The 25088-nt window shown below is 39.9% G+C and overlaps 1 protein-coding gene across 1 annotated transcript; it reads left to right on the top strand.

The window, feature by feature from the left end:
• Positions 1–15954: 15954 nt before the first annotated feature.
• Positions 15955–24590, top strand: LOC116044823 (NLR family CARD domain-containing protein 3-like). The gene is made up of 7 exons (XM_036005525.1): positions 15955–16057; positions 19461–19740; positions 20155–21955; positions 22053–22226; positions 22504–22677; positions 23648–23694; positions 23817–24590. The coding sequence occupies exons 1-7, from the start codon at positions 16025–16027 to the stop codon at positions 24347–24349; spliced, it is 3042 nt and encodes a 1013-aa protein (XP_035861418.1). The 5' UTR covers positions 15955–16024; the 3' UTR covers positions 24350–24590.
• The last annotated feature ends 498 nt before the right edge of the window (positions 24591–25088 follow it).

Genomic DNA, 25088 nt, shown 5'->3' with positions numbered 1-25088 from the left:
TTAGACAACTTACTCAGGAAGTGGAATCAGTTACTTGTTAGTTATTACTACTTAAAAAAGTAATATTACCTTACATATTACTTAGTATCAACACTAATGAGTTATTGTACTTGTTATATTACTATATTACTTCCTAACTGGATTAATAACTGTAATATGATTACTGTTTTCTAAATTGTAATCCCTTACACTACTCATTACTGGGGAAAGTATCCTAATAATATAACAGTAATAGATTACTTAGTAATGCGTTACTGCCCAACACTGTTTGTGACTCTGGCTGAGATGGAGGTGAAATATGTGAACCTGGGCTGTGGTTTACTGATCTCTTCCTGTCACAAACACTGTTTGACATCTGTTCATCTGGAGGTTTTTGTTCAGGCTGCAGGGAGACTTTCTCACTGTGGAGATAAAACTTTCTACAGGAGCAGTAGTAGGTGGCTGAATGATCGAGTTTAATGTTGTGGATCTGCAACTCCCAGCCATTCTGTTTATTCACAGCTGAGAAATCATCTTTCTGAGGATGATCGTAATTCTTATCTAAGACACCATTTGTCTTGTCAATATCAATAATCCTTATGAATGTTTCTATATCTCTCTTCTGGTACCAGTATACATATCTTCTGTCACACTGCTCAGTGCCTTGAGAGCTGAAGGAAACTTTTTCACCAACTCTCCTGGTCAATGTTAAATCCTCTTGAATCAGCTCTTCTGCCATGGTAGCCAGCGCTGTAGAGAAACAGACAGGTAGATGAAGGTGAGTGTGAGCCAGTGTTTGTTAAAGGTGGAGTTTGTTGGCTCCTGATTGGCTGGAAACACTCACCTGAACACAGACAGCACAGAGCAGCAGCTGGGAGGAAAAGCATTTTGTTCAGTGGTGTTTCCTCTGGTGAACCTGGGGAGAAGTGGAGCTCTGATGCAGCTGAGGCCAAACAAGGACGAGCTGTGAGATCAGACGAGGACCACGTGGTTTCTAACAGCTCCTCACATCTCCCATCAGCCCCTGCAGCAGACAGATAAGGCTGCTGTCTGAGTTTAAAAACAGGTGGAGCAATTTATCTGAGAAAATTATATAAAATACAGAAAATGTATGTGAAACTATTTTGATGGTTGAAGTCATTTTTAATTTACAACTCTTTTATTAAAGTTAATAACGTTAATGTAATAGTAAAATGTTACATTTCAGGATGAAATATTTTTTAAATTTTCTTCTCATAATTTCAATATTTTTTTGGAGTAATTTTTTTACTTAGTTTTAATATTTTCTAATGTATGTTTAGTAACAATTCATTTTTTAATATAGTTAATAATAGTTAATACTGTTAATGTATCAGTAATAATTGTGAGGTCTGGACTGTTGGTTTGACAGAACAAACATTGTGAAGGAGTCACTTTGGGCTCTGGGTAATTTCTGATGAACTTTTCTCACTATTTTTACAAAACAATCAATCAATTAATGAAGAAAATAATCAGCAGATGAATCCAGAATGAAAATAATCATCAGTTAAAAGTTCCAAATGAGCTCCAGCTCAACCAACTTCAACAGCAAAATCCTGCTTTTACATTAATGCTGAGTATAAATAATCTAATATATAATATTAAAACAGTCACAGGGGACATTTTAACTTTCAAAACTACATTTCACTGATGATACTTACAGTCTTTCACTGAAGGAACATTTTCAATGCAGGACTTTTACTGTAACAGCGTATTTGTACTGTGTGGTATCAGTACTTTTACTGCAGTAAAGTATCTGAATGAAACTACTGTTGTTGAACATTTCCTTCACACTGCTGCCCCCTAGTGTCTGCAACAACAAACTGATTCACACACACAGCCTTTACTGTAAGGGTGAATCCCAAGTCTCTTATTTGATATCTCCTCGCTCCTCGCTCGAACCAGAAGTTGTTCTGGCTCTCCTTCATGAAGGCCGTCTCAAAGTTCTTATTCCTGCCCAGGGAGCGAGGATGGAAGATGGAGGATGGAGGATGGAGGATGGACGGTGGAGGGTGGAAGAGTGAGGATGGAGGATAGATCTCTGAGGAGTTATATGCAAGAATACTAAGGCTGCATCTCAACCCTTATTTGATATCTCCTTGCTCCTCGGCTGAACCTGAAGATGTTCTGTCCCTCCTTCAGAGGAAAGGCCGTCTCATGCTACTAAAACACATTTCCTTGTTTCCTCTCTCCTCTCATCTCTCCCATGCTTCCTCCGTGTGATGGGAAGGAAGGAAAGCAGGTGAAGGAAACGTGGAGACAATTTACCAACCTGAGACCTATCCCAAATACTACTATTACCAGGCATTACTACTACTACTGTGGCTGCTGCTGCTCTTAATACTGATAGTTCTTTCTACTTATGGGCTGCCACTCACTGACTTAATGTTATACAGTTATATGCACATTTTATTTGTTTCTGTATTTATAGTTTGTTTATTTCATATTAATATTTGAATATGTCTTTATCTACGCACCATCAACCAAAATAAATTCCTAGTAAGGGACCGTTCGGTATTTATGGAATGGACCACCGGAGGAAAATAGGGGAGGGTCATGTCTTTTTATTTTTTGCTGAGGGGAGGGTCATCCAACATTTTTTTGTCTGGGCGGGGGGGAGGGGGGTCACCCAACTTTTTTATTCATAAAAGAGCAAAATTTCAAAAGGGGCTTGTTTGGTGCATATTTATCCATGTAGCTCTCAGTCTCGGCCCCCTAGCAGATGGGTCTGACTGCATACGAGGAGTTTGCTGGGGGGGCAGGAGGAGCACTGCCCCCTGGTGTCTGAGACGGGTAATTGCATTGTTTAAAAAATTAGTGGAATAATTAGATCTGGCATGACCAGATATTTTATAAATATCTTAAATAACACAAAACAACTAAATGGGGGTAGGTAATGCATCTGATTTCATATACTGCTTTAGTAAAAAAAATATTACCTGGCTGACAATGGGAGCAGCAATACGCAAAAAACGAAAGTTACTGTTGCACTAGTCTGGACATCTTGCCGTGCCAACCTTGTAATAAAGGTCTCCTAAATGCCATGTATATACATGTGATGTCAGCTTACTAATTGATTGTGGGTTTTGTGTAGATTTGGACTTTTATATGTTTATTCCACTTTGTTTAAACGGTGAAGTGGAGAGGCCTCGTTCATCTGTTTGGAGCTGGCTGGTGAATGTGACGCTCGTCTCGGCCTTGCTGGATACACCGTGTAATTTACCTTTTTGTGGTTCTACTGATCGCTGTGGATTACTTTTTTTTCGTGTCATTGGATTACGGCAAAATACAGATCTTTTTTCTCAACCTGTCTTAACGTTTTATGGTGTGACTGCGCTTCGTTTCTGCATTTGGAGAGGCATCTCAACAGACTGGAGGTCCAACACTGATTGTTTATTGTTACATTTTAGTTGAATTTAAGCGTCTGTCTATTGCGTTTCAAAACAGCCGTGCCGCGATTGGATTTCATAAGGGCGAATTGTTAAATTGTTACAATGTAACTTAAAAACTTTAAAAATAAACATATGTGTTTTGGAATATACTGTTCAGCTTCGGCAGCTTTACCTATGTGCTAAAATATACAATGACGATAGTGACAAGTCCATAGCAACCAGTGTTGAATTGGTTATATCCCAGCGTCCTTTGCTGAATGGTCTCAATGTTTTATTGTTTTATTTCATATGAATACTAGTTTACTAGAGGAGTAACTTAGTATTTGAAGTAATGCAGTAATGCAGGAAGTGTGCATTTAGTTTCCATGCTTATTGTGTTTCCACAACGTTAGTGAGTAAATCTACTGAAATGGCCACCACACCATAACAGAGGAGTGTGATGTGTAAGATGAGTATGTGTAACCGGCCTGCACCTCAGTACCGGTTACTTGCGTTGTGTCTAATTTGTGAAGCAGACGACTGGAGACTCAGGCTTTGGCACAGGACATTTATTACTCTGTTGAGTGTTTTAGAGAGGAGAAACACAGCGTTGGTAGAATGCCCTCAACACACGCCGCTCTCGGCCAGATCCAACATCGTCTCTCAGAAATATTTTCATTTCTCAATAAAATAAAAACACATATGAAACAATAAATGCAAAAATACAACATAAGAATATAAAAATACTTTTGTAATATATAGCCTATATAAAACTGCTCTCAGATGTCTCACACTCTCACTTTAACTGCAATCTCACAGCATTACAAAATACACATTTTAAATCACAATAAGTCCTGTGCAAATAACATACCTGTTGAGTGTTTTAGAGAGGAGAAACACAGCGTTGGTAGAATGCCCTCAACACACGCCTAACAACATAAAGAGAACATACATGTACTTATACGGGCGCAGTGCAGGACACAAAATGGCGAATGCCAACGCAGATACATATGAAAACATAGCATGTAAGCTAGCTCACTAAAACACTCAGAACTGAATAATAAACAAAAATACACGGAAGAGAATGAAACAGTCCAACTACTAAAAACCTATACTAACCACAATCAGCCTGTCTAATCACTTAAATACACATTAAACATAGTATTTTATACATCCGCCTCGCGCTACACAAAGTACCTACCGCTCTCGGCCAGATCCAACATCGTCTGACGAGAGCCGGGAAAACAAATAGTACGTCCACAAAACGACCAGCAGAGGGCGCATTACCCATGAAAAATACATACACAGTCCCTTCATTGAATGAGAAGAAATAAACAAAAATGAATACACAGTAAAATGAGGGATATTTGGTGGAATACAAACACGTTTCCATACCTGCTACATATGCAGAGGTTAACTCCTGTATATCATGGCTGTATAAATCAAATGGTCTATGTATATCTTTCCTAAGTGCAAACTTGCATGCAAGGAGAGGATCATGCCTCTTTTTCAAATTGTTTTGGAGGGTCATAGAAAAATTATTACTGATGAGGGGAGGGTCATGTCATTTTAGGTTAGAGGCCACAAAACTCCTCCGGTGGCCCCTTAATTAAATAACAAACCCTAAGTGCTACTTACCTGGTAATAAATCTCCTTCTGATTCTGATTCTTAACTTCATCTGTTTCCATTCAATTATTTTATATGATGCAAGAATGCAGTAAAATAAATCGAAACTAGATTAAGATTAATTGAAGATTGATTTTCTATCGATTGACTAGTCAATTAATGGACCAAATATTGCTGCTGCTGCTGTCAGGAATCAAACTTTGATTCTGACTTTGTAAAAACACACAACTGCTTCAAACTAGGTGTCATAGTTGTGGTTTTTCTGTTTTATTTTGTTAATTCATTCCCTGTGTTCCTGTTTCCTTGTTATTTGTTCATGGTTATGTTTTCCCTGTGTTCTTTCTGTGTTCTCTCTTTTGTTTTCCTACTTCCATCCTTGTGTATGTTTCCATGCTTCAGTTTCCTGTTTTACTTCATCATGTCTGTTTCTCCTGTGTCATGTCTTGTTCTACTTCCTGCCTTGTGTGTTTTACCACCTTTGTGATTGTCTGTCCACCTGTTCATGAGCCCTCATGTCACCTGTACCTCATTACTACCCTCGTTATTTTGTGCTTTTATTATTTCAATACGAGTCCAAACACATTTCTCCCAAGTGTGCAGCCCTTCTTTGGATCTGTGGCCCAGTTGGAGGTCAGTGGGCCAAAACCAAACTGGACTCCACAGGAGTACAAACACTGCTCTGTTTCCAGCAGTAATCATGGCGACAGCAGAGTGTCCTCCCATGATGCACAGTGTGCTAACTGGCCTGTTGGTGAAGCTGGTTCCAGCCTCCAGAGTGTCCAAGTGTCCACAGACGCCTCTGGTGTCTAGCCTTGTGTTATGGTCCAGATGGAAAGAACTGCTGCTGTTGTTGATGGCGCTGATCCAGTAAACATGATGAAATGACACATCAGAGTCCCCACTGCCCGCTCTCTGTTCACCATACATCGCACTGTAGCACAAACAATGTCATACATGTTTAAGATCTTTGGCCTGTAGAAGAAAAAAGTTGTCACTGACCTTTACCTGGTTGATGTAATGTGTTAGTGTTTGAGCATCATTAAGTTCTGGTAGGATTCACATATTTCCATGAAGTTATTTTCTGACCGCAATGACACAGAAGACATATCGGCCATGAACTCTGCACTCATTTTCATCTAAAGATACAGGACAATAACATGTGTGTGTTACATCAAGTACAATGGCGTCCGATAGGCTCTTGTTTAGTATATCGGACAAAAAAATGGATATCTTGATTTACGACAAATAGGCAAATGGAAATAGTTTTCATGTCAAGTTGAATGTGATTAACAGTAACATGGGCTTCTCTCATAGTCAATCCGTGGTTGATCACATGATGAATAAGTGTGGCCCTGATCTCGTCAGAGATGGCTCTCCTTCTTCCTCTTCTTCCCTCCTCCTCCTCCTCCTCATTGTTGTCCCTGTCTGTCCCACCTCCTCCCCTTTCTCTCTGTCTATTGTTGGCATCCATTGTTCAAAAGAGGTAATTTATTTTTATTTATTTATTTATTTATTTGATTGGGACAGTGCATGTTAATGAACAAACATGGAATACATGCGTGTAAACAGGCCGGATTGTAGCCAAGGGCTAATTTCCATCCGTAGTCCCATGGGCTAAGATCACACAGGTCACAAAACATTGCATAATAAAATTTACATCTACAGTAAGTACATCGTTTATCAAGAAATTAACAAAAGCCTTATATACAATATTCACATATGACTTAAAAATTCATTCAACTTCAACAATCCACATACACATTACAAAATAAAGAAATTCGGAAAAAGATACAACATACCCACTAATGTGTGCAACTTTGGTTTGCCATTTTTTCAACTGAACTTTAAAGGAGCTATATGTAGGGCATTCTCTCAATGTTAAAGTCCTTCAATGGTGGAGGAGCAAGGGAATGTAGAACCTTGTATATCAAACAGGCCATTTTCAAATTGATCATGTTTCGAAAATCCAATAGTCTATGTTTTTTTATAACATGACAATAGTGGTGGGATAGCGTTTTTTTATCAAGTGTTTTTAATGCTTTTTTATAGAGACTTTCCATGGTTGCAAGTGTTGTGGGACAAGCAAGAGACCAGGTAGTCAAGCAATAGTCAAAATGAGAAATAATCATTGAATAAAAATATGTTTTAGCAACATCCATGGTTAAATTATTTCGAATATGTCGGAAATTTTGAAGATTAAATTTGACTACCTGTGCTACTTTTTTTACATGACTTTTGAAACAAAGTGTTGGATCAAGGACTACCCCAAGGTATTTGAATTCTGAGACCACATCAAGTTCCACTCCATTCATAAAGACATTGGATCTGGTTACTTTGACCTGGCGTTTTGAGAAGTACATGCACACAGTTTTTCTGGTGTTCAACATGAGGCATGAATCAACGACGAGGAGGGGGAGTTGCAGCCATATTTGACACAAGCCTGTTAATTAATCCTAAACCTAAATTACATTATAAGTCATTCGAAAGCCTTGTTCTTAATCTTCAACAGCCAACATGGAAAACAGTACAGGCAATTATATTTGTTGTTGTTTACCGAGCCCCAGGTCCGTATTCTGAATTTTTATCTGAATTCTCAGAGTTTTTATCATGTGTAGTCCTTCAATCAGACAAAGTACTTATTGTAGGTGATTTTAATATCTATGTGGACGTTGACAGCAATAGCCTTAGTACTGCTTTCAATTCACTGCTAGATTCAATTGGCTTTTGTCAGAGGGTGCATAAGGCCACGCACTGTTTTAACCACACCCTCGACCTTGTGCTAGAATATGGCATCAAAATTAACAATTTAATAGTATTTCCACAGAATCTTCTATTATCTGACCACTTCTTAATAACTTTTGAATTCCTACTACCAGACTATATGAAATTAAATAAAAGTTTCTACACTAGATGCCTATCTGACAGTGCTATAGCGAAATTTAGGGAAGACATTCCGACAGCACTTAATTCAATGTCATGCCTTAATATAACAGAGGACCGTTATGTTGGCTTTAGTCCCTCCCAAATTGATAATTTTGTAGACGGTGCTACAGCCTGCCTACGGACTACTTTAGACTCGGTTGCTCCTCTCAAAAAGAAGATGACGAAGCAAAGGAAACTAGCACCTTGGTATAACTCCCAAACTCGCAAATTAAAACAAATTTCACGAAATCTTGAAAGTAAATGGCGCTCCACCAAACTGGAAGAATCTCGTGTAGACTGGCAAGACAGTCTAAAAGATTACAGGAGGGCCCTTAGAAATGCCAGATCAGACTATTACTGAATACTAATAGAAGAAAATAAGAACAACCCAAGGGTTCTTTTCAGTACTGTAGCCAGGCTGACAGATAGTCACAGCTCTGTTGAGCCATCTATTCCTATAGATCTGAGTAGTGATGACTTCATGACCTTCTTTAATGATAAAATTATAACAATTAGAGATACAATTCATCACCTTCTGCCCACAGCTTTGAACGACTCACTATTGGGCACAGGAGGGCTGGAGAGAATGATAAGACCTGATACATACTTAGACTGCTTTTTACCTATAGACCTTCAACAATTAATGTTAAGGGTCTCTTCAGCTAAGCCAACTACTTGTCTCTTAGACCCCATTCCAACGAGGCTACTTAAAGAAGCACTAACCGTGGTCAACACCACATTATTAGACACAATCAATATGTCTTTATTAACAGGTTATGTGCCACAGTCATTTAAAGTAGCTGTGATAAATCCTATTCTGAAAAAACCCACCCTCGATCCTGAGGTCCTAGCCAACTATAGACCTATATCTAACCTCCCCTTTCTCTCCAAAATACTTGAGAAGGTAGTCGCTAATCAACTGTGTGACTTCCTACATAGAAATAGTCTATTTGAGGACTTCCAGTCAGGATTTAGAATGCACCATAGCACAGAGACGGCACTGGTGAAAATTACTAACGACCTTCTAACTGCTGCTGACAAAGGACTTGTTTACATACTTGTCTTATTAGATCTTAGTGCTGCATTCGATACTATTGACCATACCATCCTCTTACAGAGACTGGAACATTTAGTTGGCATTAAAGGAATCGCACTAAGCTGGTTTAAGTCCTACTTTTCTGAGCGATCCCAATTTGTTAATATTAACGATGAATCATCCAAATACGCCAAAGTTAGCCATGGCGTTCCTCAAGGCTCAGTGCTTGGACCAATCTTATTCTCCTTATATATACTTCCTCTAGGCAATATTATTAGGAAACACTCAATTAACTTTCACTGTTACGCAGATGACACCCAACTATACCTATCAATTAAGCCAGACGAAAGCAGTCAGTTAGCTAAACTTCAAGCATGCATAAAAGATATAAAATCCTGGATGACCTACAATTTTCTGATGTTAAACTCAAACAAAACTGAATTTATTGTGCTCCGACACCTCCGAACTTCACTATCTAAAGATATAGCTACCCTAGATGGCATTGCCCTGGCCTCCAGCACTACTGTTAGAAATCTAGGAGTCATTTTTGATCAGGATTTATCCTTTAACACCCACTTAAAACAAACCTCAAGAACAGCCTTTTTTCATCTTTGTAACATTGCCAAAATCAGGAACATCCTATCTCAAAACGATGCTGAAAAACTAGTCCATGCATTCGTTACTTCCAGGCTGGACTACTGTAATTCTTTACTATCAGGCTGCCCAAATAAGTCCCTCAAGACTCTCCAGCTGATCCAGAATGCTGCAGCACGTGTTCTGACAAGAACTAAGAAAAGAGATCATATTTCTCCTGTATTAGCTTCTCTGCATTGGCTTCCTGTAAAATTCAGGATTGAATTTAAAATCCTTCTCCTGACCTACAAAGCTTTAAATGGTCAAGCACCATCATATCTAGAAGAGCTCTTAGTACCTTATTGTCCCACTAGAGCACTGTGCTCCCAGAACTCAGAGCTACTTGTGGTTCCTCAAGTCTCTAAAAGTAGAATGGGAGCCAGAGCCTTCAGCTACCAGGCTCCTCTCCTGTGGAACCAGCTCCCAATTTGGGTTCGGGGGGCAGACACCGTCACCACATTTAAGAATAATCTGAAAACCATCATCTTTGCTAAAGCCTATAGTTAGGGAGTGAGGAGTTGCAGCGTAGTAGAGTAGAGGGAGGCGGGAAATACAGCCCGTTCCAGCAGGGGAGAGTACGAGCCCGGTCCGGCCCCTCTCTTTAGCCTGCCTCTCTTAGTTATGCTATTATAACTCCAGACTGCTGCTGGGGAAGTTCCTTCCTTCCAAGGACACAATGAGCTGCTCTCTCTTCTCTCTTTTCACTTGTCTCCTTTTGTGTGCATCTTAGTCCCAGAAATGCTTGTTACTAACCTAGCTCTGGGGAGTTTTCTCCCCGTCCCTATGTTTCTTCTTCACCCAGAATATCGCCTTGGAATAGGGTGGCACCTAGACCGGGGTCTTGGGTGCAGCTGTCGCTGTGGACCTACTACACCCTGCTATGCTCTGCGATTCCCCGCAGTGTCCGACTGCGTCCTGCTGCGTCCAACCACATCCACCCAGGCTGCTGTGCCACACCACACCCCGTAACGCCCTGCTGTGCCCTACTATGACATGAACTACTACGACTACCACTGTGGCCACTGTTCCACTATTTTTATTGTGACTATTATTGCCACCATTCATCACATCCCCAACCGGTGCCGTCAGACACCGCCTACCAAGAGTCTGGGTCTGTCCGAGGTTTCTTCCTAACAAAAAAGGGAATTTTTCCTTGCCACTGTCGCACTAGCTACTGCTAATGCTTGCTCTTGAGGCAACCACTGTAATCGTTGGGGCTTCTTAAACTACAGAGTGTGGTCTAGACCTACTCTATTTGTAAAGTGTCTCGAGATAACTCTTGTTATGATTTGATACTATAAATAAAATTGAATTGAATTGAATTGAATCCTTCAGCCAGTCCTGCACATAGAATAGGGCATCTGTGAGATCAGCAGCTGCTTGTTGGACGGTTTTTGCTTGAGTGTAAATCACTGCGTCATCCGCATACATCTGCGAGAAGACATTTGGACATGAATTTGGTAGGTTATTGATAAAAAGTGAGAACAGAATTGGCCCAAGGATAGATCCCTGCGGGAAACTAACTCCAGAATCTAAACAGGGAGATATGACACCATCTACTACCACGTACTGTTTCCTGTGGGACAGATAGGATTTAAACCATACAAGTGCTTGATCAGAGATGTTAAACTGAGTCAACCTGGATATTAAAATCTGATGGTTTACAGAGTCAAAGGCTTTCTTCAAATCTAAGAAGACAGCCTCGACACAAGGTCTCTTGTCAAGCAAACCTTTTATGTTTTCTGTTAACACACACAGGGCACTATCAGTGGAGTGATGGGTCCAAAAACCAAATTGTAATGGATGTAATGAAGGTTGAACATTTTCCCGATGGGCCGTCAACAGTTTGACTACCCACTTTTCCGCTATTTTTGATATAACGGGAAGTATGCTGATAGGTCTATAATTGGACATTTCAGTTATAGCACCTGATTTATATATTGGTGTCACTGCAGCCACTTTCCAATCTGCAGGGACTATAGAATGGTTAAAGGACATATTAAGAAGATGGGTAATTGGACGTACAAGAGGGTCCTTGTACTCTTTCAAAAAATTTATATTAAGGCCAAATGCATCAAGGGCTTTTCAATTTTTCATACCAGTAATAATTTTTGTTACTTCATAGTCTGAAATTTCAGTGATTTTGAATACAGGCTGATGTAAATCAGTAACACTTTCAGAACACAGAGATGAAGCAAAATGCTGCGTAATCGCTTTCACAGAATTTATGAAGAAACTGTTGAGATTAGTGCTATGGAAAGTGGATCTTTAATAGTCAAGTCATTAATTTGCAGCTCCATTTCCTTATTGTTTTTGTTTAATTGTCGGCCAAGCAATTTATTTAGGTTTTGCCATACTAATTTTCCATTGCCATTTGCGTTCTCTATTACTTTAATGAAAAAGTTAGCTTTGGCCCGTCTCAGACTCTGTGTTACCTTGTTTCGCATATGAGTAAACTTCTGACTGTCTGTTGTTAGACCTGATTTCAAAAATTGCTTTAATAGCAGGTCTCTAGCTGACATCAGATTTTTACATTCTTACAGGTATAAACTCATAAGGAGACCTGTTATTTGTGGAGTTAGAAATGTAAGTGTAGAGTTTCCTGGAAAAAAGTATAATATTATGATCTGAAATACCAGTCAAGAAATTGTAAGATCTAATTATTCTTTCAGGTCTGTTACTGAAAGGTAGATCTATTTTAGTTTTAGAGTGTTTTGTAATCCTTGTTGGTTGCTGAACTAGTTGGAAAAAATTTAGATTGTCCATTGTATGCTTTAGTGTTTTCCTATCTTTCTTACAGTCCCAGTTCACATTGAAGTCTGCAATTACAATAATTTCATTGGGCTTATTGTGTGTTGTGTGATGTTTAAGTAATACCTGCAGTTGTTCATAGAAGTCAACTTTGGCTGATGGAGGACGGTAAAGGCAAACCAAAGTAAAAGTCATCTCTGCAGAGAGGGAAATTTTTACTGAAACATTTTCAATTTTGACCTCACTTGGCACACTTAATTGTGAACACTCCAAATTATTTTTCACATACAGCAATACACCCCCACCTCTTCCTTTACCTCTATCCCTTCTAAACACATTGTAGTCAGGGAAAACAACACCAGCTTCAGGAGATGATTCTTTAAGCCAAGTTTCTGATAGGCCTAATATATCAATATTTGAATTCCTGAGGATATGGTCTAGTTGATCACGTTTAGGGAGCATACTGCGTATCTTAAGGTGAGCACAAAGAAGCCCTTTTGGCTTATTTTTATTGTCCCATATTAATTTAGCCTGGTTTAATGTATTAAAAATATTTGTCTCCCGATATCTTCTCATTTCAAAATTTTTAGTCTTTTTAATAACTTGGCCGAAGTTTGGTGCAGTCAGAGTTTGAGGTACAAACCCGTTTTGGATCCCTGGTACTGTTTCCAAATCAGCTGTCGTGTTGACAGCCAATGTCACGTGACCATCGATGCACGCTGTTTGTAGCCTCTTAGCTGCTACACTAGCAGCAGCAGCCCCTACGGCCACCGTCCCGTAGGGGCTGCTGCTGGCACAGGTTAAACATGACAGAATAAGCTTCCGTTTTTTAGCCATTTTAGGCCTTTATTTGACAGGACAGCTGAAATCATGAAAGGGGAGATAGATGAAGAATGAAATGCAGGAAAGGGCCGCAGGTCAGAGTCGAAACTGTGGCCGCTGCGTCGAGGAGTATACCTCTACATATGGGCGCCAGGTGAGCTACCCAGGAACCCTTTTAAATGTTCTTGAATCAGTGCTATTACCCCCTTTTCAATTTATCAGTCAAAACAGATGCAAATCTTTGTTCAGTTTGTTACAGAATGAACAGATTCACAACAGCAACTTTGTTAAGAAAAATGCTATCGAATAAAGTTTATTATTATTCTAACAGGTGCACCGTTTAACAGCAGACACATGGAACTAGTTTTTATCACATTTTAAAATAAGAGCTCCCAGATACAGACAGGTATGTCGCAAACTTACAGTTAAGTTACACCCTTCCCCTTTTCCCCTACTTCCTGCTGTGTGTGTGTGTGTGTGTGTGTATGTGTGTGTGTGTGTGTGTGTGTCTGTGTGTGCCAGCAGCTTTTTACTTTAACTTCCTCCCGTGTTGTGATGCAGATATGTTTCCTCCAGGTTAAACCTTTGGTAAGTGACACTTTTCAGCTGATTTCTGATCTGTTCCATCACACTGTGAAAATGGGTTTGTGTTGAAGAGTTTAGCTCTGTTCTAACAGTTAGCTGTTAGCCACCATGTTCAGGATCACCAGCTGCTTTTAACAATAGGAGGTAACCATTATGGAGCTTACTCAAAATCAATATTTAACTCAAATGTAGCTTTGCTGACAAAGTGAAACAGGACTTAAGGTGATCTGTTAGTGTGAGGACAATAAATGACTTATCACTTATTATTTATATTCCAAACAAACAACTTATGAATGAATCTGGGGCAGGGGCGGTTCTACATTGAATTACACCCAGGGCGAGACCCCCTTCGGAAAAAAAAAAAACACACACAAAATTGCAGAATTTTGCAAAATTACTATATTATAGTGTATATTTATTTTAAGTTCTGATTACTTATACTGCCATATTTTGTGCAGAATAGTGTTCATTGTCTTTTGAAAATGTTGGAGGTGGAGATTGTGCAACTTAAAATGTGTTTCCTGTTGTAATTGCAATAGTTAAATAACTGGATTCTCTTAAGTGTGTTTTTCAAATGTTCTAATGAAGGATTTGTGCAATTGAGAAATATAATTTTCTCTTTCACTTATGTTGTTTTAATAATATATATATATATATATATATATATATATATATATATATATATATATATAAATGTGCCAAAACTATATACAATCATATATATAAAACATGTAACAAAAGTAGAGAGCAACAATAATATAAAATATTAAGAATAATATGCAAATAACATATAGAATAAATATTCTAAATAGCACAAATCCTTCATCACACAAATGTGAAAAAGCACTAAAGAGAATCTAATTGTTACACTATAGCACTAAGAACAGAAAACACAAACTAAAACTAAAACCTGACCTCTCTGGCATTCCTTGATGCAAAATCATCACTGATGTCATCGCATGAAATCTGCTCCCCTATTGAATGATTGATATTGATGACGGAAAGGCCAGTGAGCTGTTCCTGGGACATGGTTGACCTCAGGTATGACTTGATCAACTTTAGTTTTGAAAAGCTTCTCTCTGCTTGAGCCACAGTGACTGGCAGAGTAAGTTCAATCCTGAGAGCAGTCCAAAAGTTGGGGTAGATCTCCGAGAGATCCTTATCATCCCCCGTTCCCCCCCTTGTCCGGACCCTTCCATTCGGGAGAACAAGCAACACAGGCGCCGATTTGTTTTCCTCCGTGGGTGCTCACGAGCGCACGCCCTTTAAAGAAAAAGTAGTCAAAAAATGTTTACATTTCAGACGGCCGACACAAACACACACGCCTATCAACTCGACAATAAAGCCGTAAAATAGGCTCTCTTTCAACTCAGGATAGGATTGGAGATGAAAAGTTTAACTGACACATAAATGCGATCAGCTTCGTGGGTGCTCAGTATTAGCGGAGCACCCACGGTATCGGCGCCTACGTCCAGCAACCCGTTCGACCCAGAGGTGAACTGTCCCCCGCTCCCCCCTCCCCTTTCCCCTTCTCACACAGCTTCTCTGTGCAGTGTGCACGGTACCTTCTCAGCAAGCAGGGGCGCCAACTTGCCAATTCCCCACACGGTGTTAGATAATACAGTAGAAAACCGCTTCGAGGATTTCGTGCTGCCCCCATGTGAAAAAATGCCGCCCCGGGCGGCTGCCCGGTTCACCCGTGCCAAAAAACGCCACTGATCTGGGATCTCCAATGATTATTCTGTACTGCAGTACACAGTACTTTGACAGTGTGTTAGTACAAGTTAGTGTGTTAGTGCTATTACTCCCCTTCAATTTATAATACCAATCAAAACAGATGCAAGTCTCTCTCAGTTTGTTACAGAATGTAAAATATTCACAACAGCAACCTTGTTAAGAAAAATGCTATAGAATAAAGTGTATTATTATTCTAATAGGTGCACCGTTTAAAAGCAGACACATGGAACTAGTTTTTATCACATTTTAGAAGAAGAGCTCCCAGATACAGGCAGGTATGTCACAAACTTAGAGTTTAGATTACACCCTTCCCCTTTTCCCCTACTTTCTGCTCTCTGTGTGTGTGTGTGTGTGTGTGTGTGTGTGTGTGTGTGTGTGTGTGTGTGTGTGTGTGTGTGTGTGTGCGTGTGTGTGTGTGTGTGTGCGTATGTGTGTCTGTGTCTGTGTCTGTGTGCGTGTGCGTGTGCGTGCGTGTGTGTGTGTGTGTGTGTGTCTGTGTGTGTGTGTCAGAAGCTTTTTACTTTAACTTCCTCCCGTGTTGTGATGCAGATATGTTTCCTCCAGGTTAAACTTTTGGTAAGTGACACTTTTCAGCTGATTTCTGATCTGTTCCATCACACTGTGAAAATGGGTTTGTGTTGAAGAGTTTAGCTCTGTGCGAACAGCTATTAGCCATTGTGTTCAGGTGATCTGTTAGTGTAAGGAACATTACTGACGCTCACTTATTATTATTCATATCCCAAACACACAACTCATTAAAGAATCTGAAGCCTCTAATTTTCATCCTGTAATGCAGTAAAAGTACCAAAACACACTGTCAAAGTACTGTGTTTGTACAAGTTAAAGTTTTATTTTGAAGATGTTACTGAGGTAAAAGTACACAATTATTAAGCTTTCAGCTAAATTCAATAGTGGCAAGTAACTAAGTACATTTACTCCAGTACTGTACTTCAGTCCAAATGTTGAGGTACTTGTACTCTACTTGAGTCTTTTCTTTTCATGCCACTTTCTACTTCTACTCTGTTACATTTCAGAGAGAAATTTTGTACTTTTTACTCCACTAAATTCATTTGACAGCTTTAGTTACTAGTTACTTTACACATTACGATTTATGCACAAAAAACACATGTAGTTTATAAAATCAATTTTTTTATTATAAATTAAACTAGCCAACAATAATAACTGCCTACAAGTCCAGCTGAAATGATTAGTTGATTACACCTGTGATCGTTTCTAAAATGTAAGGATTTTTCTGCATTGAGTACTTTTACTTTCAACAGAGTATTTTCATATTGTTGCATTAGTACTTTTACTTAAGTAAAATATATTCCTTCCACCACTGGCTATATATACTTAAAGTTTCAAAGTAAAAGTACTTGAGTATTATCAGTTCTCCTGTGCTGGTTTCTGAAATGAAATATAATAATATATCTCTCCTGTTTGTACTCTACTATTGTTGGAGTCGTGTCAAGTTACTGCTGATGACACCCCAACATTTCCTGATTTTTCAGCTTCACAATAAAAGCTTTTAATTAACAAAATAACGATATATCATAGGAGCGGCTGGTGTTCAATAAAAACATGAGGCTGCAGCCTAAGGCACATATGAAGAGGGGTGATACTGGAGTGATTGTTTCAACTTGAGGGGCATTCACGCATTTTCCCAGTCGACATCACATGAATAGAGGTCTGACTTTAAGATGCGTTCAGATGGCATTTCTTTGGTAATGGTTGTGGCTAGAAGTTGTAGCGGGGATAACGGGGTTGAAAGAGTGCCTAAAAAAAAAAAAGGCTGGTAAACGAAACTAGGTAGTTAGCTGATAACTGGGGATAATTTTAAAGGCGTCTCCCTTCAGGCTTTCTATTTTGGTCTTTTCCCTCCATCTCCCTTTTCTTAAGCTGACCTCTCAGATGAACTAGGAGCAACATCTTCCCCCATGAACTCACCAAGAGTGTCTCCCATATTAGTCCTGCAGAGTTGCTACACCCTTGAACGCGACCCAGCAGTTGCTGTTACCTGTGTTCTAACCAGTGTTTGAAATAACGCCATTTAAAAGAACGGCGTTAGGTAACAACGTTATCTTTTCAGTAATGGGGTAATCTAACTAATTACTTTTCCCGTCGTTACAACGCCGTTAACATTACTGGACGTTAAATGCGGTGCGTTAGGCTAATATGCATTGATTGAATAAACTGTGTAATCCGAACGCAGCCCTGGCTCATAGCTAGTGAGGAGGTGGGTTACACACACACACACACACACACACACACACACACACACAACAGCTAAACAGAGATTCAATGAAGCAGCAGAGATGGCGAGTCAGGAGCAATCCGATGAAAAGTTGACATTTTCAAGGTGGAGATATAAGCACTACTTCAAATTCATTGTGGTCAAAGGCAAGAACGTGCATGTAATGTGTACATTGCGAAGGAGCGAAGACTTTGTCGACATCCGTCGTAAGCAACTCTAATTTAATGAAGCATCTCACAACGACACACGCATCTACAAAGCTATTGGCTGAAAACACCGATACCTCCACCACAGAGGATAGCTCGCCATCCACTAGCAAAGAAGGACTCGGAGCAAAGTCCTCCAAGCAGCCAAAGCTAGATCTTTCTGCCTCACAACTAAAAAACTGATAAAAAAATCCAAATCCTTTGACATATAGCAACTTTTTTTTTTAACAGTAACGCAAATAGTTACTTTCCCTGGTAACGAGTTACTTTTATTATAGAGTAATTCAGTTACCAACTCAGTTACGTTTTGGAACAAGTAGTGAGTAACTATAACTAATTACTTTTTTAAAGTAACGTTCCCAACACTGGTTCTACCTCCATGATCCACCAGAGAGGCTCTCTGAGTGGTGGAGGAATTCCTCTGCACTTTAGCACTTTAGCAACAAGCAGTGCCACCACTTCTCCAAGGAGGACACACACACTCCCTCACAGCTGTTGCCTGGCTCTGACTCATGAAAAAAACAGTAGAAGTAAAATAAAAGACACTGCATAAACTCTGCTACGGTGTGTTTATTTAAATATTGGTAAACCATATAGGCCTAAGAGATTGCAATATAAGCCTGTATATTACTATTAGGACTACAGCATACATATGTCAAGGATGTATAAATTAAATAAACTTCAGCTGGAGTCCGATTAACCACGGCAACACTGTTGACTGCATCAGTGATCTCTTTTCATTCCCCATTGTTTCTACAGCCTTTAATACCAGTTTTCAGACTGCCAAATCTACAAACCGAAGTGCAAGTGAACCTGAGATATCAGGGTTTCAATCTCCACCTCTGAAAAGTGCCGCTTCTCAGCCGGATTACGTATCTCCATGTCGTAAATTGTAGGGGCGAGGCCTCAAAACCAAGAATATATTGGGGCGTGATATTTAAATTACAATCGTTTCCAGCCGCTGCATTTATCAATGTACGACCATTCTCATGCTCTGATTGGTGTGATACAAACGTTTCATGAATCACGCGTGAAGCCTGTTGTAAGATGATTTCTGCGCTCATATCTGCGCTGGTTTCTACGTTAGGTTGATAAATGAGGGCCATTGACACTAAAGTCAATTCTGATTCTGTGGAGATAACTTTTAAATTACTTATTATTTGACCGAGAGAAACTAGAGCTGAATGTATAAAGCAAATAGCAAACAGCACACTGTATGAAAGGTAAGAAGAAAACCACTCCAGAGCTGATCCAAACATGTCCATCCACTGCTTGAGCCTCTCAAGTATGATACAGTGATCAGATGAACCACTGAAGTCTAATAGAATTACTGCAGAATCTTTACTTTTGTTTTATTAATTACCATTATATAATGATCCATGAATAAATCTTGAATTATTATTTGTTTATACAAATGTCATCATAACACAATCTAAAAAACTGGCCTGTTTTGATAATCTGAATATTTTTAAACTCCCACAAAAATGTGTTATTTTTGTTATCTTTTGGATTTTTGCAGAGACAAAAGATGGAGACGCCTCAAGAAGTCATCTTGGGAATTTTAGAAAATTTGGGAAACGACGATTTTGAAAAATTGAAGTGGTACCTGCAGGGAGTCCTAAAAGACTTCCCAGCAATCCCAAAGAGTAAACTGGAGAATGTAAACAGGGTGAACACAGTGGATATGATGTTCCAGACCTACAGTATAAACACTATTAAAGTGACCAGAATAGTTTTAGTGAAGATCAATCAAAATGATCTAGTGGAGAATTTATCAAACATCATCTCAGAACCTGCAGGTAAGTCATAATCATTATGAATTTAAAAAATGGATGTAACAAAGATCAAACTTATATATCACAGTCTTAGACAAACATTAGTTTTGTTACCAATGTCTCCCTCTTATCTCCAATATACATATGTTGTGTTGACAACAACAGAACAAGATACCAAACATCCACAAGAGAAACAAAATTTAAAGTGTCTCCAAGAACAAAAACTGATTAAACAAAGTCAGACTGTTTTTGTTTACTCTGCTGGTTAAGATTTGCACACACTGATGACAATGTAAGATACTGCTTGGGCAATATTAATTCCCTCTGTAATTAAGTCATATACCTTCTGGTTTATTTGGACAATGAATGACACAGAAATGTGCACACTCACATTCACCAGAACAAACCCTCATTGATTTCATTGTTTTATTCATTCAGAGATTCTTACTGCGTGCCAGCGAAAAGTCAAATCCAACTTACATAAGACGTTCCAGTGTATGTTTGAGGGAATTGCTAAAGCAGGAAACCCAACCCTTCTGAATCAGATGTTCACAGAGATCTACATCACAGGGGGAGGGACTGCAGGGGTCAATGATGAACATGAGGTCAGACAGATTGAAACAGCATCCTGGAAACAAGACAGACCAGAAACAACAATCACATGTGAAGACATCTTTAAAATCCCACCTGGAAGAGAAGAACCAATCAGAACAGTGATGACAAAGGGAGTGGCTGGCATCGGGAAAACGGTCTTAACACAGAAGTTCACTCTGGACTGGGCTGAAGGCAAAGCCAACCAAGACATCCAGTTCACATTTCCATTCACCTTTAGAGAGCTGAATATGCTGAAAGAGAAAAAGTGCAGCTTGGTGGAACTTGTTCATCACTTCTTCAGTGAAATCAAAAAAGCAGGAATCTGCAGGTTTGAAGACTTCCCGGTTGTGTTCATCTTTGACGGTCTGGATGAGTGTCGACTTCCTCTGGACTTCCACAACACTGAGATCCTGACTGATGTTACAGAGGCCACCTCAGTTGATGTGTTGCTGACAAACCTCATTAGGGGGAAATTGCTTCCCTCTGCTCACCTCTGGATAACCACAAGACCTGCAGCAGCTGATCAGATCCCTCCTGAGTGTGTTGACATGGTGACAGAGGTCAGAGGGTTCACTGACCCACAGAAGGAGGAGTACTTCAGGAAGAGATTCACCGATGAGGAGCAGGCCTACATAATCATCTCCCATATCAAGACATCACGAAGCCTCCACATCATGTGCCACATCCCAATCTTCTGCTGGATCACTGCTGCGGTTCTAAAGAAGGTGTTAAAGACCATAGAGGGAGGAGAACTGCCCAAAACTCTGACTGAGGTGTATATCCACTTCCTGGTGGTTCAGTCCAAACGAAAGAACGTGAAGTTTCATGAAAAACCCGAAACAGATCCACCCTGGAGTCCAGACACCAGGAAGATGATTGAGTCTCTGGCAAAACTGGCTTTTGAGCAGCTGCAGAAAGGCAACCTGATCTTCTATGAATCAGACCTGAGAGAGTGTGGCATCGATATCAGAGCAGCCTCAGTGTACTCAGGAGTGTTCACAGAGATCTTTAAAGAGGAGAGTGGAATGTACCAGGACAAGGTGTTCAGCTTCATCCATCTGAGTGTTCAGGAGTTTCTGGCTGCTCTTCATGTCCATCTGACATTCACCAACTCTGGAGTCAACCTGCTGTCAGAAGAACAAACACCATCATGGCTGCCTAAAGTCTTCAGAGAAAAACCTAAACTAACACAGTTCTACCAGAGTGCTGTGGACAAGGCCTTACAGAGTGCGAATGGACACCTTGACTTGTTCCTCCGCTTCCTCCTGGGTCTTTCTTTAGAGTCCAATCAGAATCTTCTACGAGGCCTGTTGACACAGACAGGAAGTAGCTCACAGACAAACAAGAAAACAGTCAAGTACATCAAGAAGAAGATGAATGGGGATATGTCTGCTGAGAGAAGCATCAATCTGTTCCACTGTCTGAATGAACTGAATGATTGTTCTCTAGTGGTGGAGATCCAACAGTACCTGAGATCAAGACGTCTCTCCACAGATAAACTGTCTCCTGCTCAGTGGTCAGCTCTGGTCTTCATCTTACTGTCATCAGAAGAAAATCTGGACGTGTTTGACCTGAAAGAATACCGTGCTTCAGAGGAAGCTCTTCTGAGGCTGCTGCCAGTGGTCAAAGCCTCCAAAAAAGCTCTGTAAATACAGTGATAGTTGGACTCCTATATCATATCTTAAATATTCTGCTGTCTTTTCAATTTCTTGATTCTTTTTTCTTCATTTTTGTCTCTCCAGACTGATTGGCTGTAACCTGTCAGAGAGAAGCTGTGAAGCTCTGTCCTCAGTTCTCAGCTCTGAGTCCTCTAGTCTGAGAGAGCTGGACCTGAGTAACAACAACCTGAAGGATTCAGGAGGGAAGCTGCTGTCAGCTGGACTTCAGAGTCCACACTGTAAACTGGAGAATCTCAGGTCAGGATTTAACAACCTGTTTAACTGATGGTCACCTAAATCCTGATTTACATTAATGGATCAACTTCTAATGTGCCTAAGATTGTCTCTGCTTGTATGATTTCAAAGAGTTTATTTTGTTTAAATCTCTTCCCATGAACATGTTTTAAGTTTTTTTCATCTCACTCTCTGGTTGGTACTTGAAATATCAGACAGGAATCAAAGAGCTACCAGTAATGTTAATTTGTTAATTGACATTAGTAGGTGTTTGATTGTGTGTTGTTCTGTGTGTTTGCAGTCTGTCAGGCTGTCTGCTCTCAAAGGAAGGCTGTTCTTCTCTGGTCTCAGCTCTGACCTCCAACCCCTCCCATCTGAGAGCACTGGACCTGAGATACAATCACCCAGGAGACTCAGGAGTGAAGCTGCTTTCGGATGGACTTAAGGATCCACTCTGGAGACTGGACACTCTCAGGTATACACACTGGATGAACATAAAAGAAGGGGGAGGGGACTGAGTACCCAGGACCCTCATGTGAGTAGGGCCCAAAAAGTTGCTAGAATGAATAGCTGTGGATGCGGGGAGGGGCCCATAGAAAATGCCTTTCTACAGGGCCCAGAATTTTGTGCTACGCCCCTGGGTACGGACAACATCTGTGTCCCAACAGGTAATGGTACGGACAACATCTGTGTCCCAACAGGTAACAGTACATCAGCGCAGACAGCTGTGAGTCCAAGCAGCTGAAAGATTAAAAAATGTCTGTAATGTTGGCTTGTTACACGTTATATTAGCATTACATTTTATCAGCTGTGGAAAGTAACTATAACATACTTCATGACAATTGTAAGGTACTTTTAATTGAGTATTTTCATTTTCTCCTTTATACTTATACTCCACCACAATTCAAAGTTAAGTAGGCCTATTGCGCATAAGTGAATGTCATGAGGACAAAAGCGTCTGGACTATTTTGAAAAAAATTATATATTTTGTCAACTGTATATGTTATGTTTATTTCTTCACAGTTTGACTTTGACAAGACATATGAGAAGTGTTTTAGACAGGAGATTTGCATAGCTTGTATTGCTCTGTGTCATATCAATACATATCTGTGAGATTCATTCCTTTTTTATTTATTTATTTGTCTTTAAGGTCCTACAACCTTTTTTTACATTCAAGTGACCTCAGTGCAGCACAAATATTCTAACAGCCCAGTTTGTCCTGCAAAGAATGATGTTCATAGATTGACTGTGGACAACAGGCCTGATGTTTTACAAGCTTTTTTAATCTTTACAGAGAAAGGTCCATGTACACTAAAACTGAACCTTGAACCTACTGACCTCAGGACAGGACTTTTGAGATGTATTTCTCCAGCTTTCAGACTGTTTGTTCATCAGTGTATAATAATGTGTGAGAGTGATGTAATGTCCTCCCCTCCTCCTTTCAGGGTGGAGCCTGCTGGAGTCAGATGGTTGACACCAGGTCTGAGGAAGTGTAAGTGTGTTTTAATTTCATTCATGGAACTATGACATCACTCATTCAACCCTCTGATGTCATCATCAAAGTGCTGATAGGTTAATAACTGCAGCTGTGTTGTGTCTCGTTCTCTCCGTCAGATTCCTGTGAACTCACACTCGACACAAACACAGCGAACAGAAAACTCAAACTGTCTGACAACAACAGGAAGGTGACATTTGTGGAGGAGGATCAGCCATATCCTGATCATCCAGAGAGGTTTGACTCCTGGTATCCTCAGCTGCTGGGTAGAGATGGTCTGACTGGTCGCTGTTACTGGGAGGTCGAGAGGAAACGAGGGGTTTCTATATCAGTGAGTTACAGAGGAATCAGGAGGAGAGGAGGCAGTAACGAATGTGTGTTTGGATATAATGATCAGTCCTGGAGTTTGATCTGCTCTGAAGTTGGTTACTCTGTCAGGCACAGTAACAGAGAACCATCCATCTCCTCCTCCTCTGTCTCTGGTAGAGTAGCAGTGTATGTGGACTGTCCTGCTGGCTCTCTGTCCTTCTACACAGTCTCCTCTGACTCACTGATCCACCTCTACACCTTCAACACCACATTCACTCAGCCTCTTTATCCTGGGTTTGGGTTACTATCATATGGTTCCTCAGTGTCTCTGTGTCCTGTGTAGGACGGAGAGTCTCCTCCTGTCAGAGAACCAGGCAGTTGAGTCTGATCAGGATTATCAGCTGATGTTAGTGAGGAGAATGTGGGTATCACCAATGTTTTCATGAATGGATTAGATTCTGCTCCAAACAGCTAAATGACATGTAATGCTGTTCATCATCATCTCCAAAAACTGCATTCAGCAATTACCTTGCTGTTTATTTGACAGCTTTAATTCCTTTACACATTCAGATTATTAAAACTAAATACAGTTCAGATTTAGATAATAATAATGATGATGTATTATTACAGATTACTAGCTGCAACATTAAAGTCATCAGTCATTAGAAACCAGTAATATCATACTGATTGTTCTGCAGAATGACCACTTTTACTTTTGGTACTTTAAGTATTTTTATGCTGATACTTTTGGACTTTTACTTATTTCTACACTGTGGTCTTAGTGGTATATTTTATATTCTTATTTTTTATGAAGATATAATATTTTTATTTTGTTATTATAATTCTAAGACTCAGTTCTAAGACACGTCAGTTTTTGTCGTTAGTAAACCTCCGTACAGATCAGAGGCCTGTACTACGAAGCAAGATTTGGCGTTAACGAGGTAACTTCAGGTTCAACCCAGGGTTTTCCGGTGGAGCTTGTTGCGCCGAGAGAGAGAGGTGCGCTCAGAAAAATTAAAACATTTAGAGACCGACAACCCCGTTAACATTCCCTGATGGGTATTTTTATGAAAGATATATAT

Source organism: Sander lucioperca, chromosome 9 (assembly GCF_008315115.2).
Source record: "Sander lucioperca isolate FBNREF2018 chromosome 9, SLUC_FBN_1.2, whole genome shotgun sequence".
NCBI classification, from domain to species: domain Eukaryota; kingdom Metazoa; phylum Chordata; class Actinopteri; order Perciformes; family Percidae; genus Sander; species Sander lucioperca.
Note: the sequence above shows the minus strand (reverse complement) of the source record. Positions and strands in the feature narration are given on the sequence as shown.

Bases quoted from the DNA above. Each gene is read 5' to 3' on its own strand.
- LOC116044823 (XM_036005525.1), top strand. From the start codon at position 16,025: ATGCAGATATGTTTCCTCCAGGTTAAACTTTTG. The intron at 16,058-19,460 runs GTAAGTGACACT...GGATTTTTGCAG, and splicing joins TCCTCCAGGTTAAACTTTTG to AGACAAAAGATGGAGACGCC. The intron at 21,956-22,052 runs GTAAATACAGTG...TTGTCTCTCCAG, and splicing joins AAAGCCTCCAAAAAAGCTCT to ACTGATTGGCTGTAACCTGT.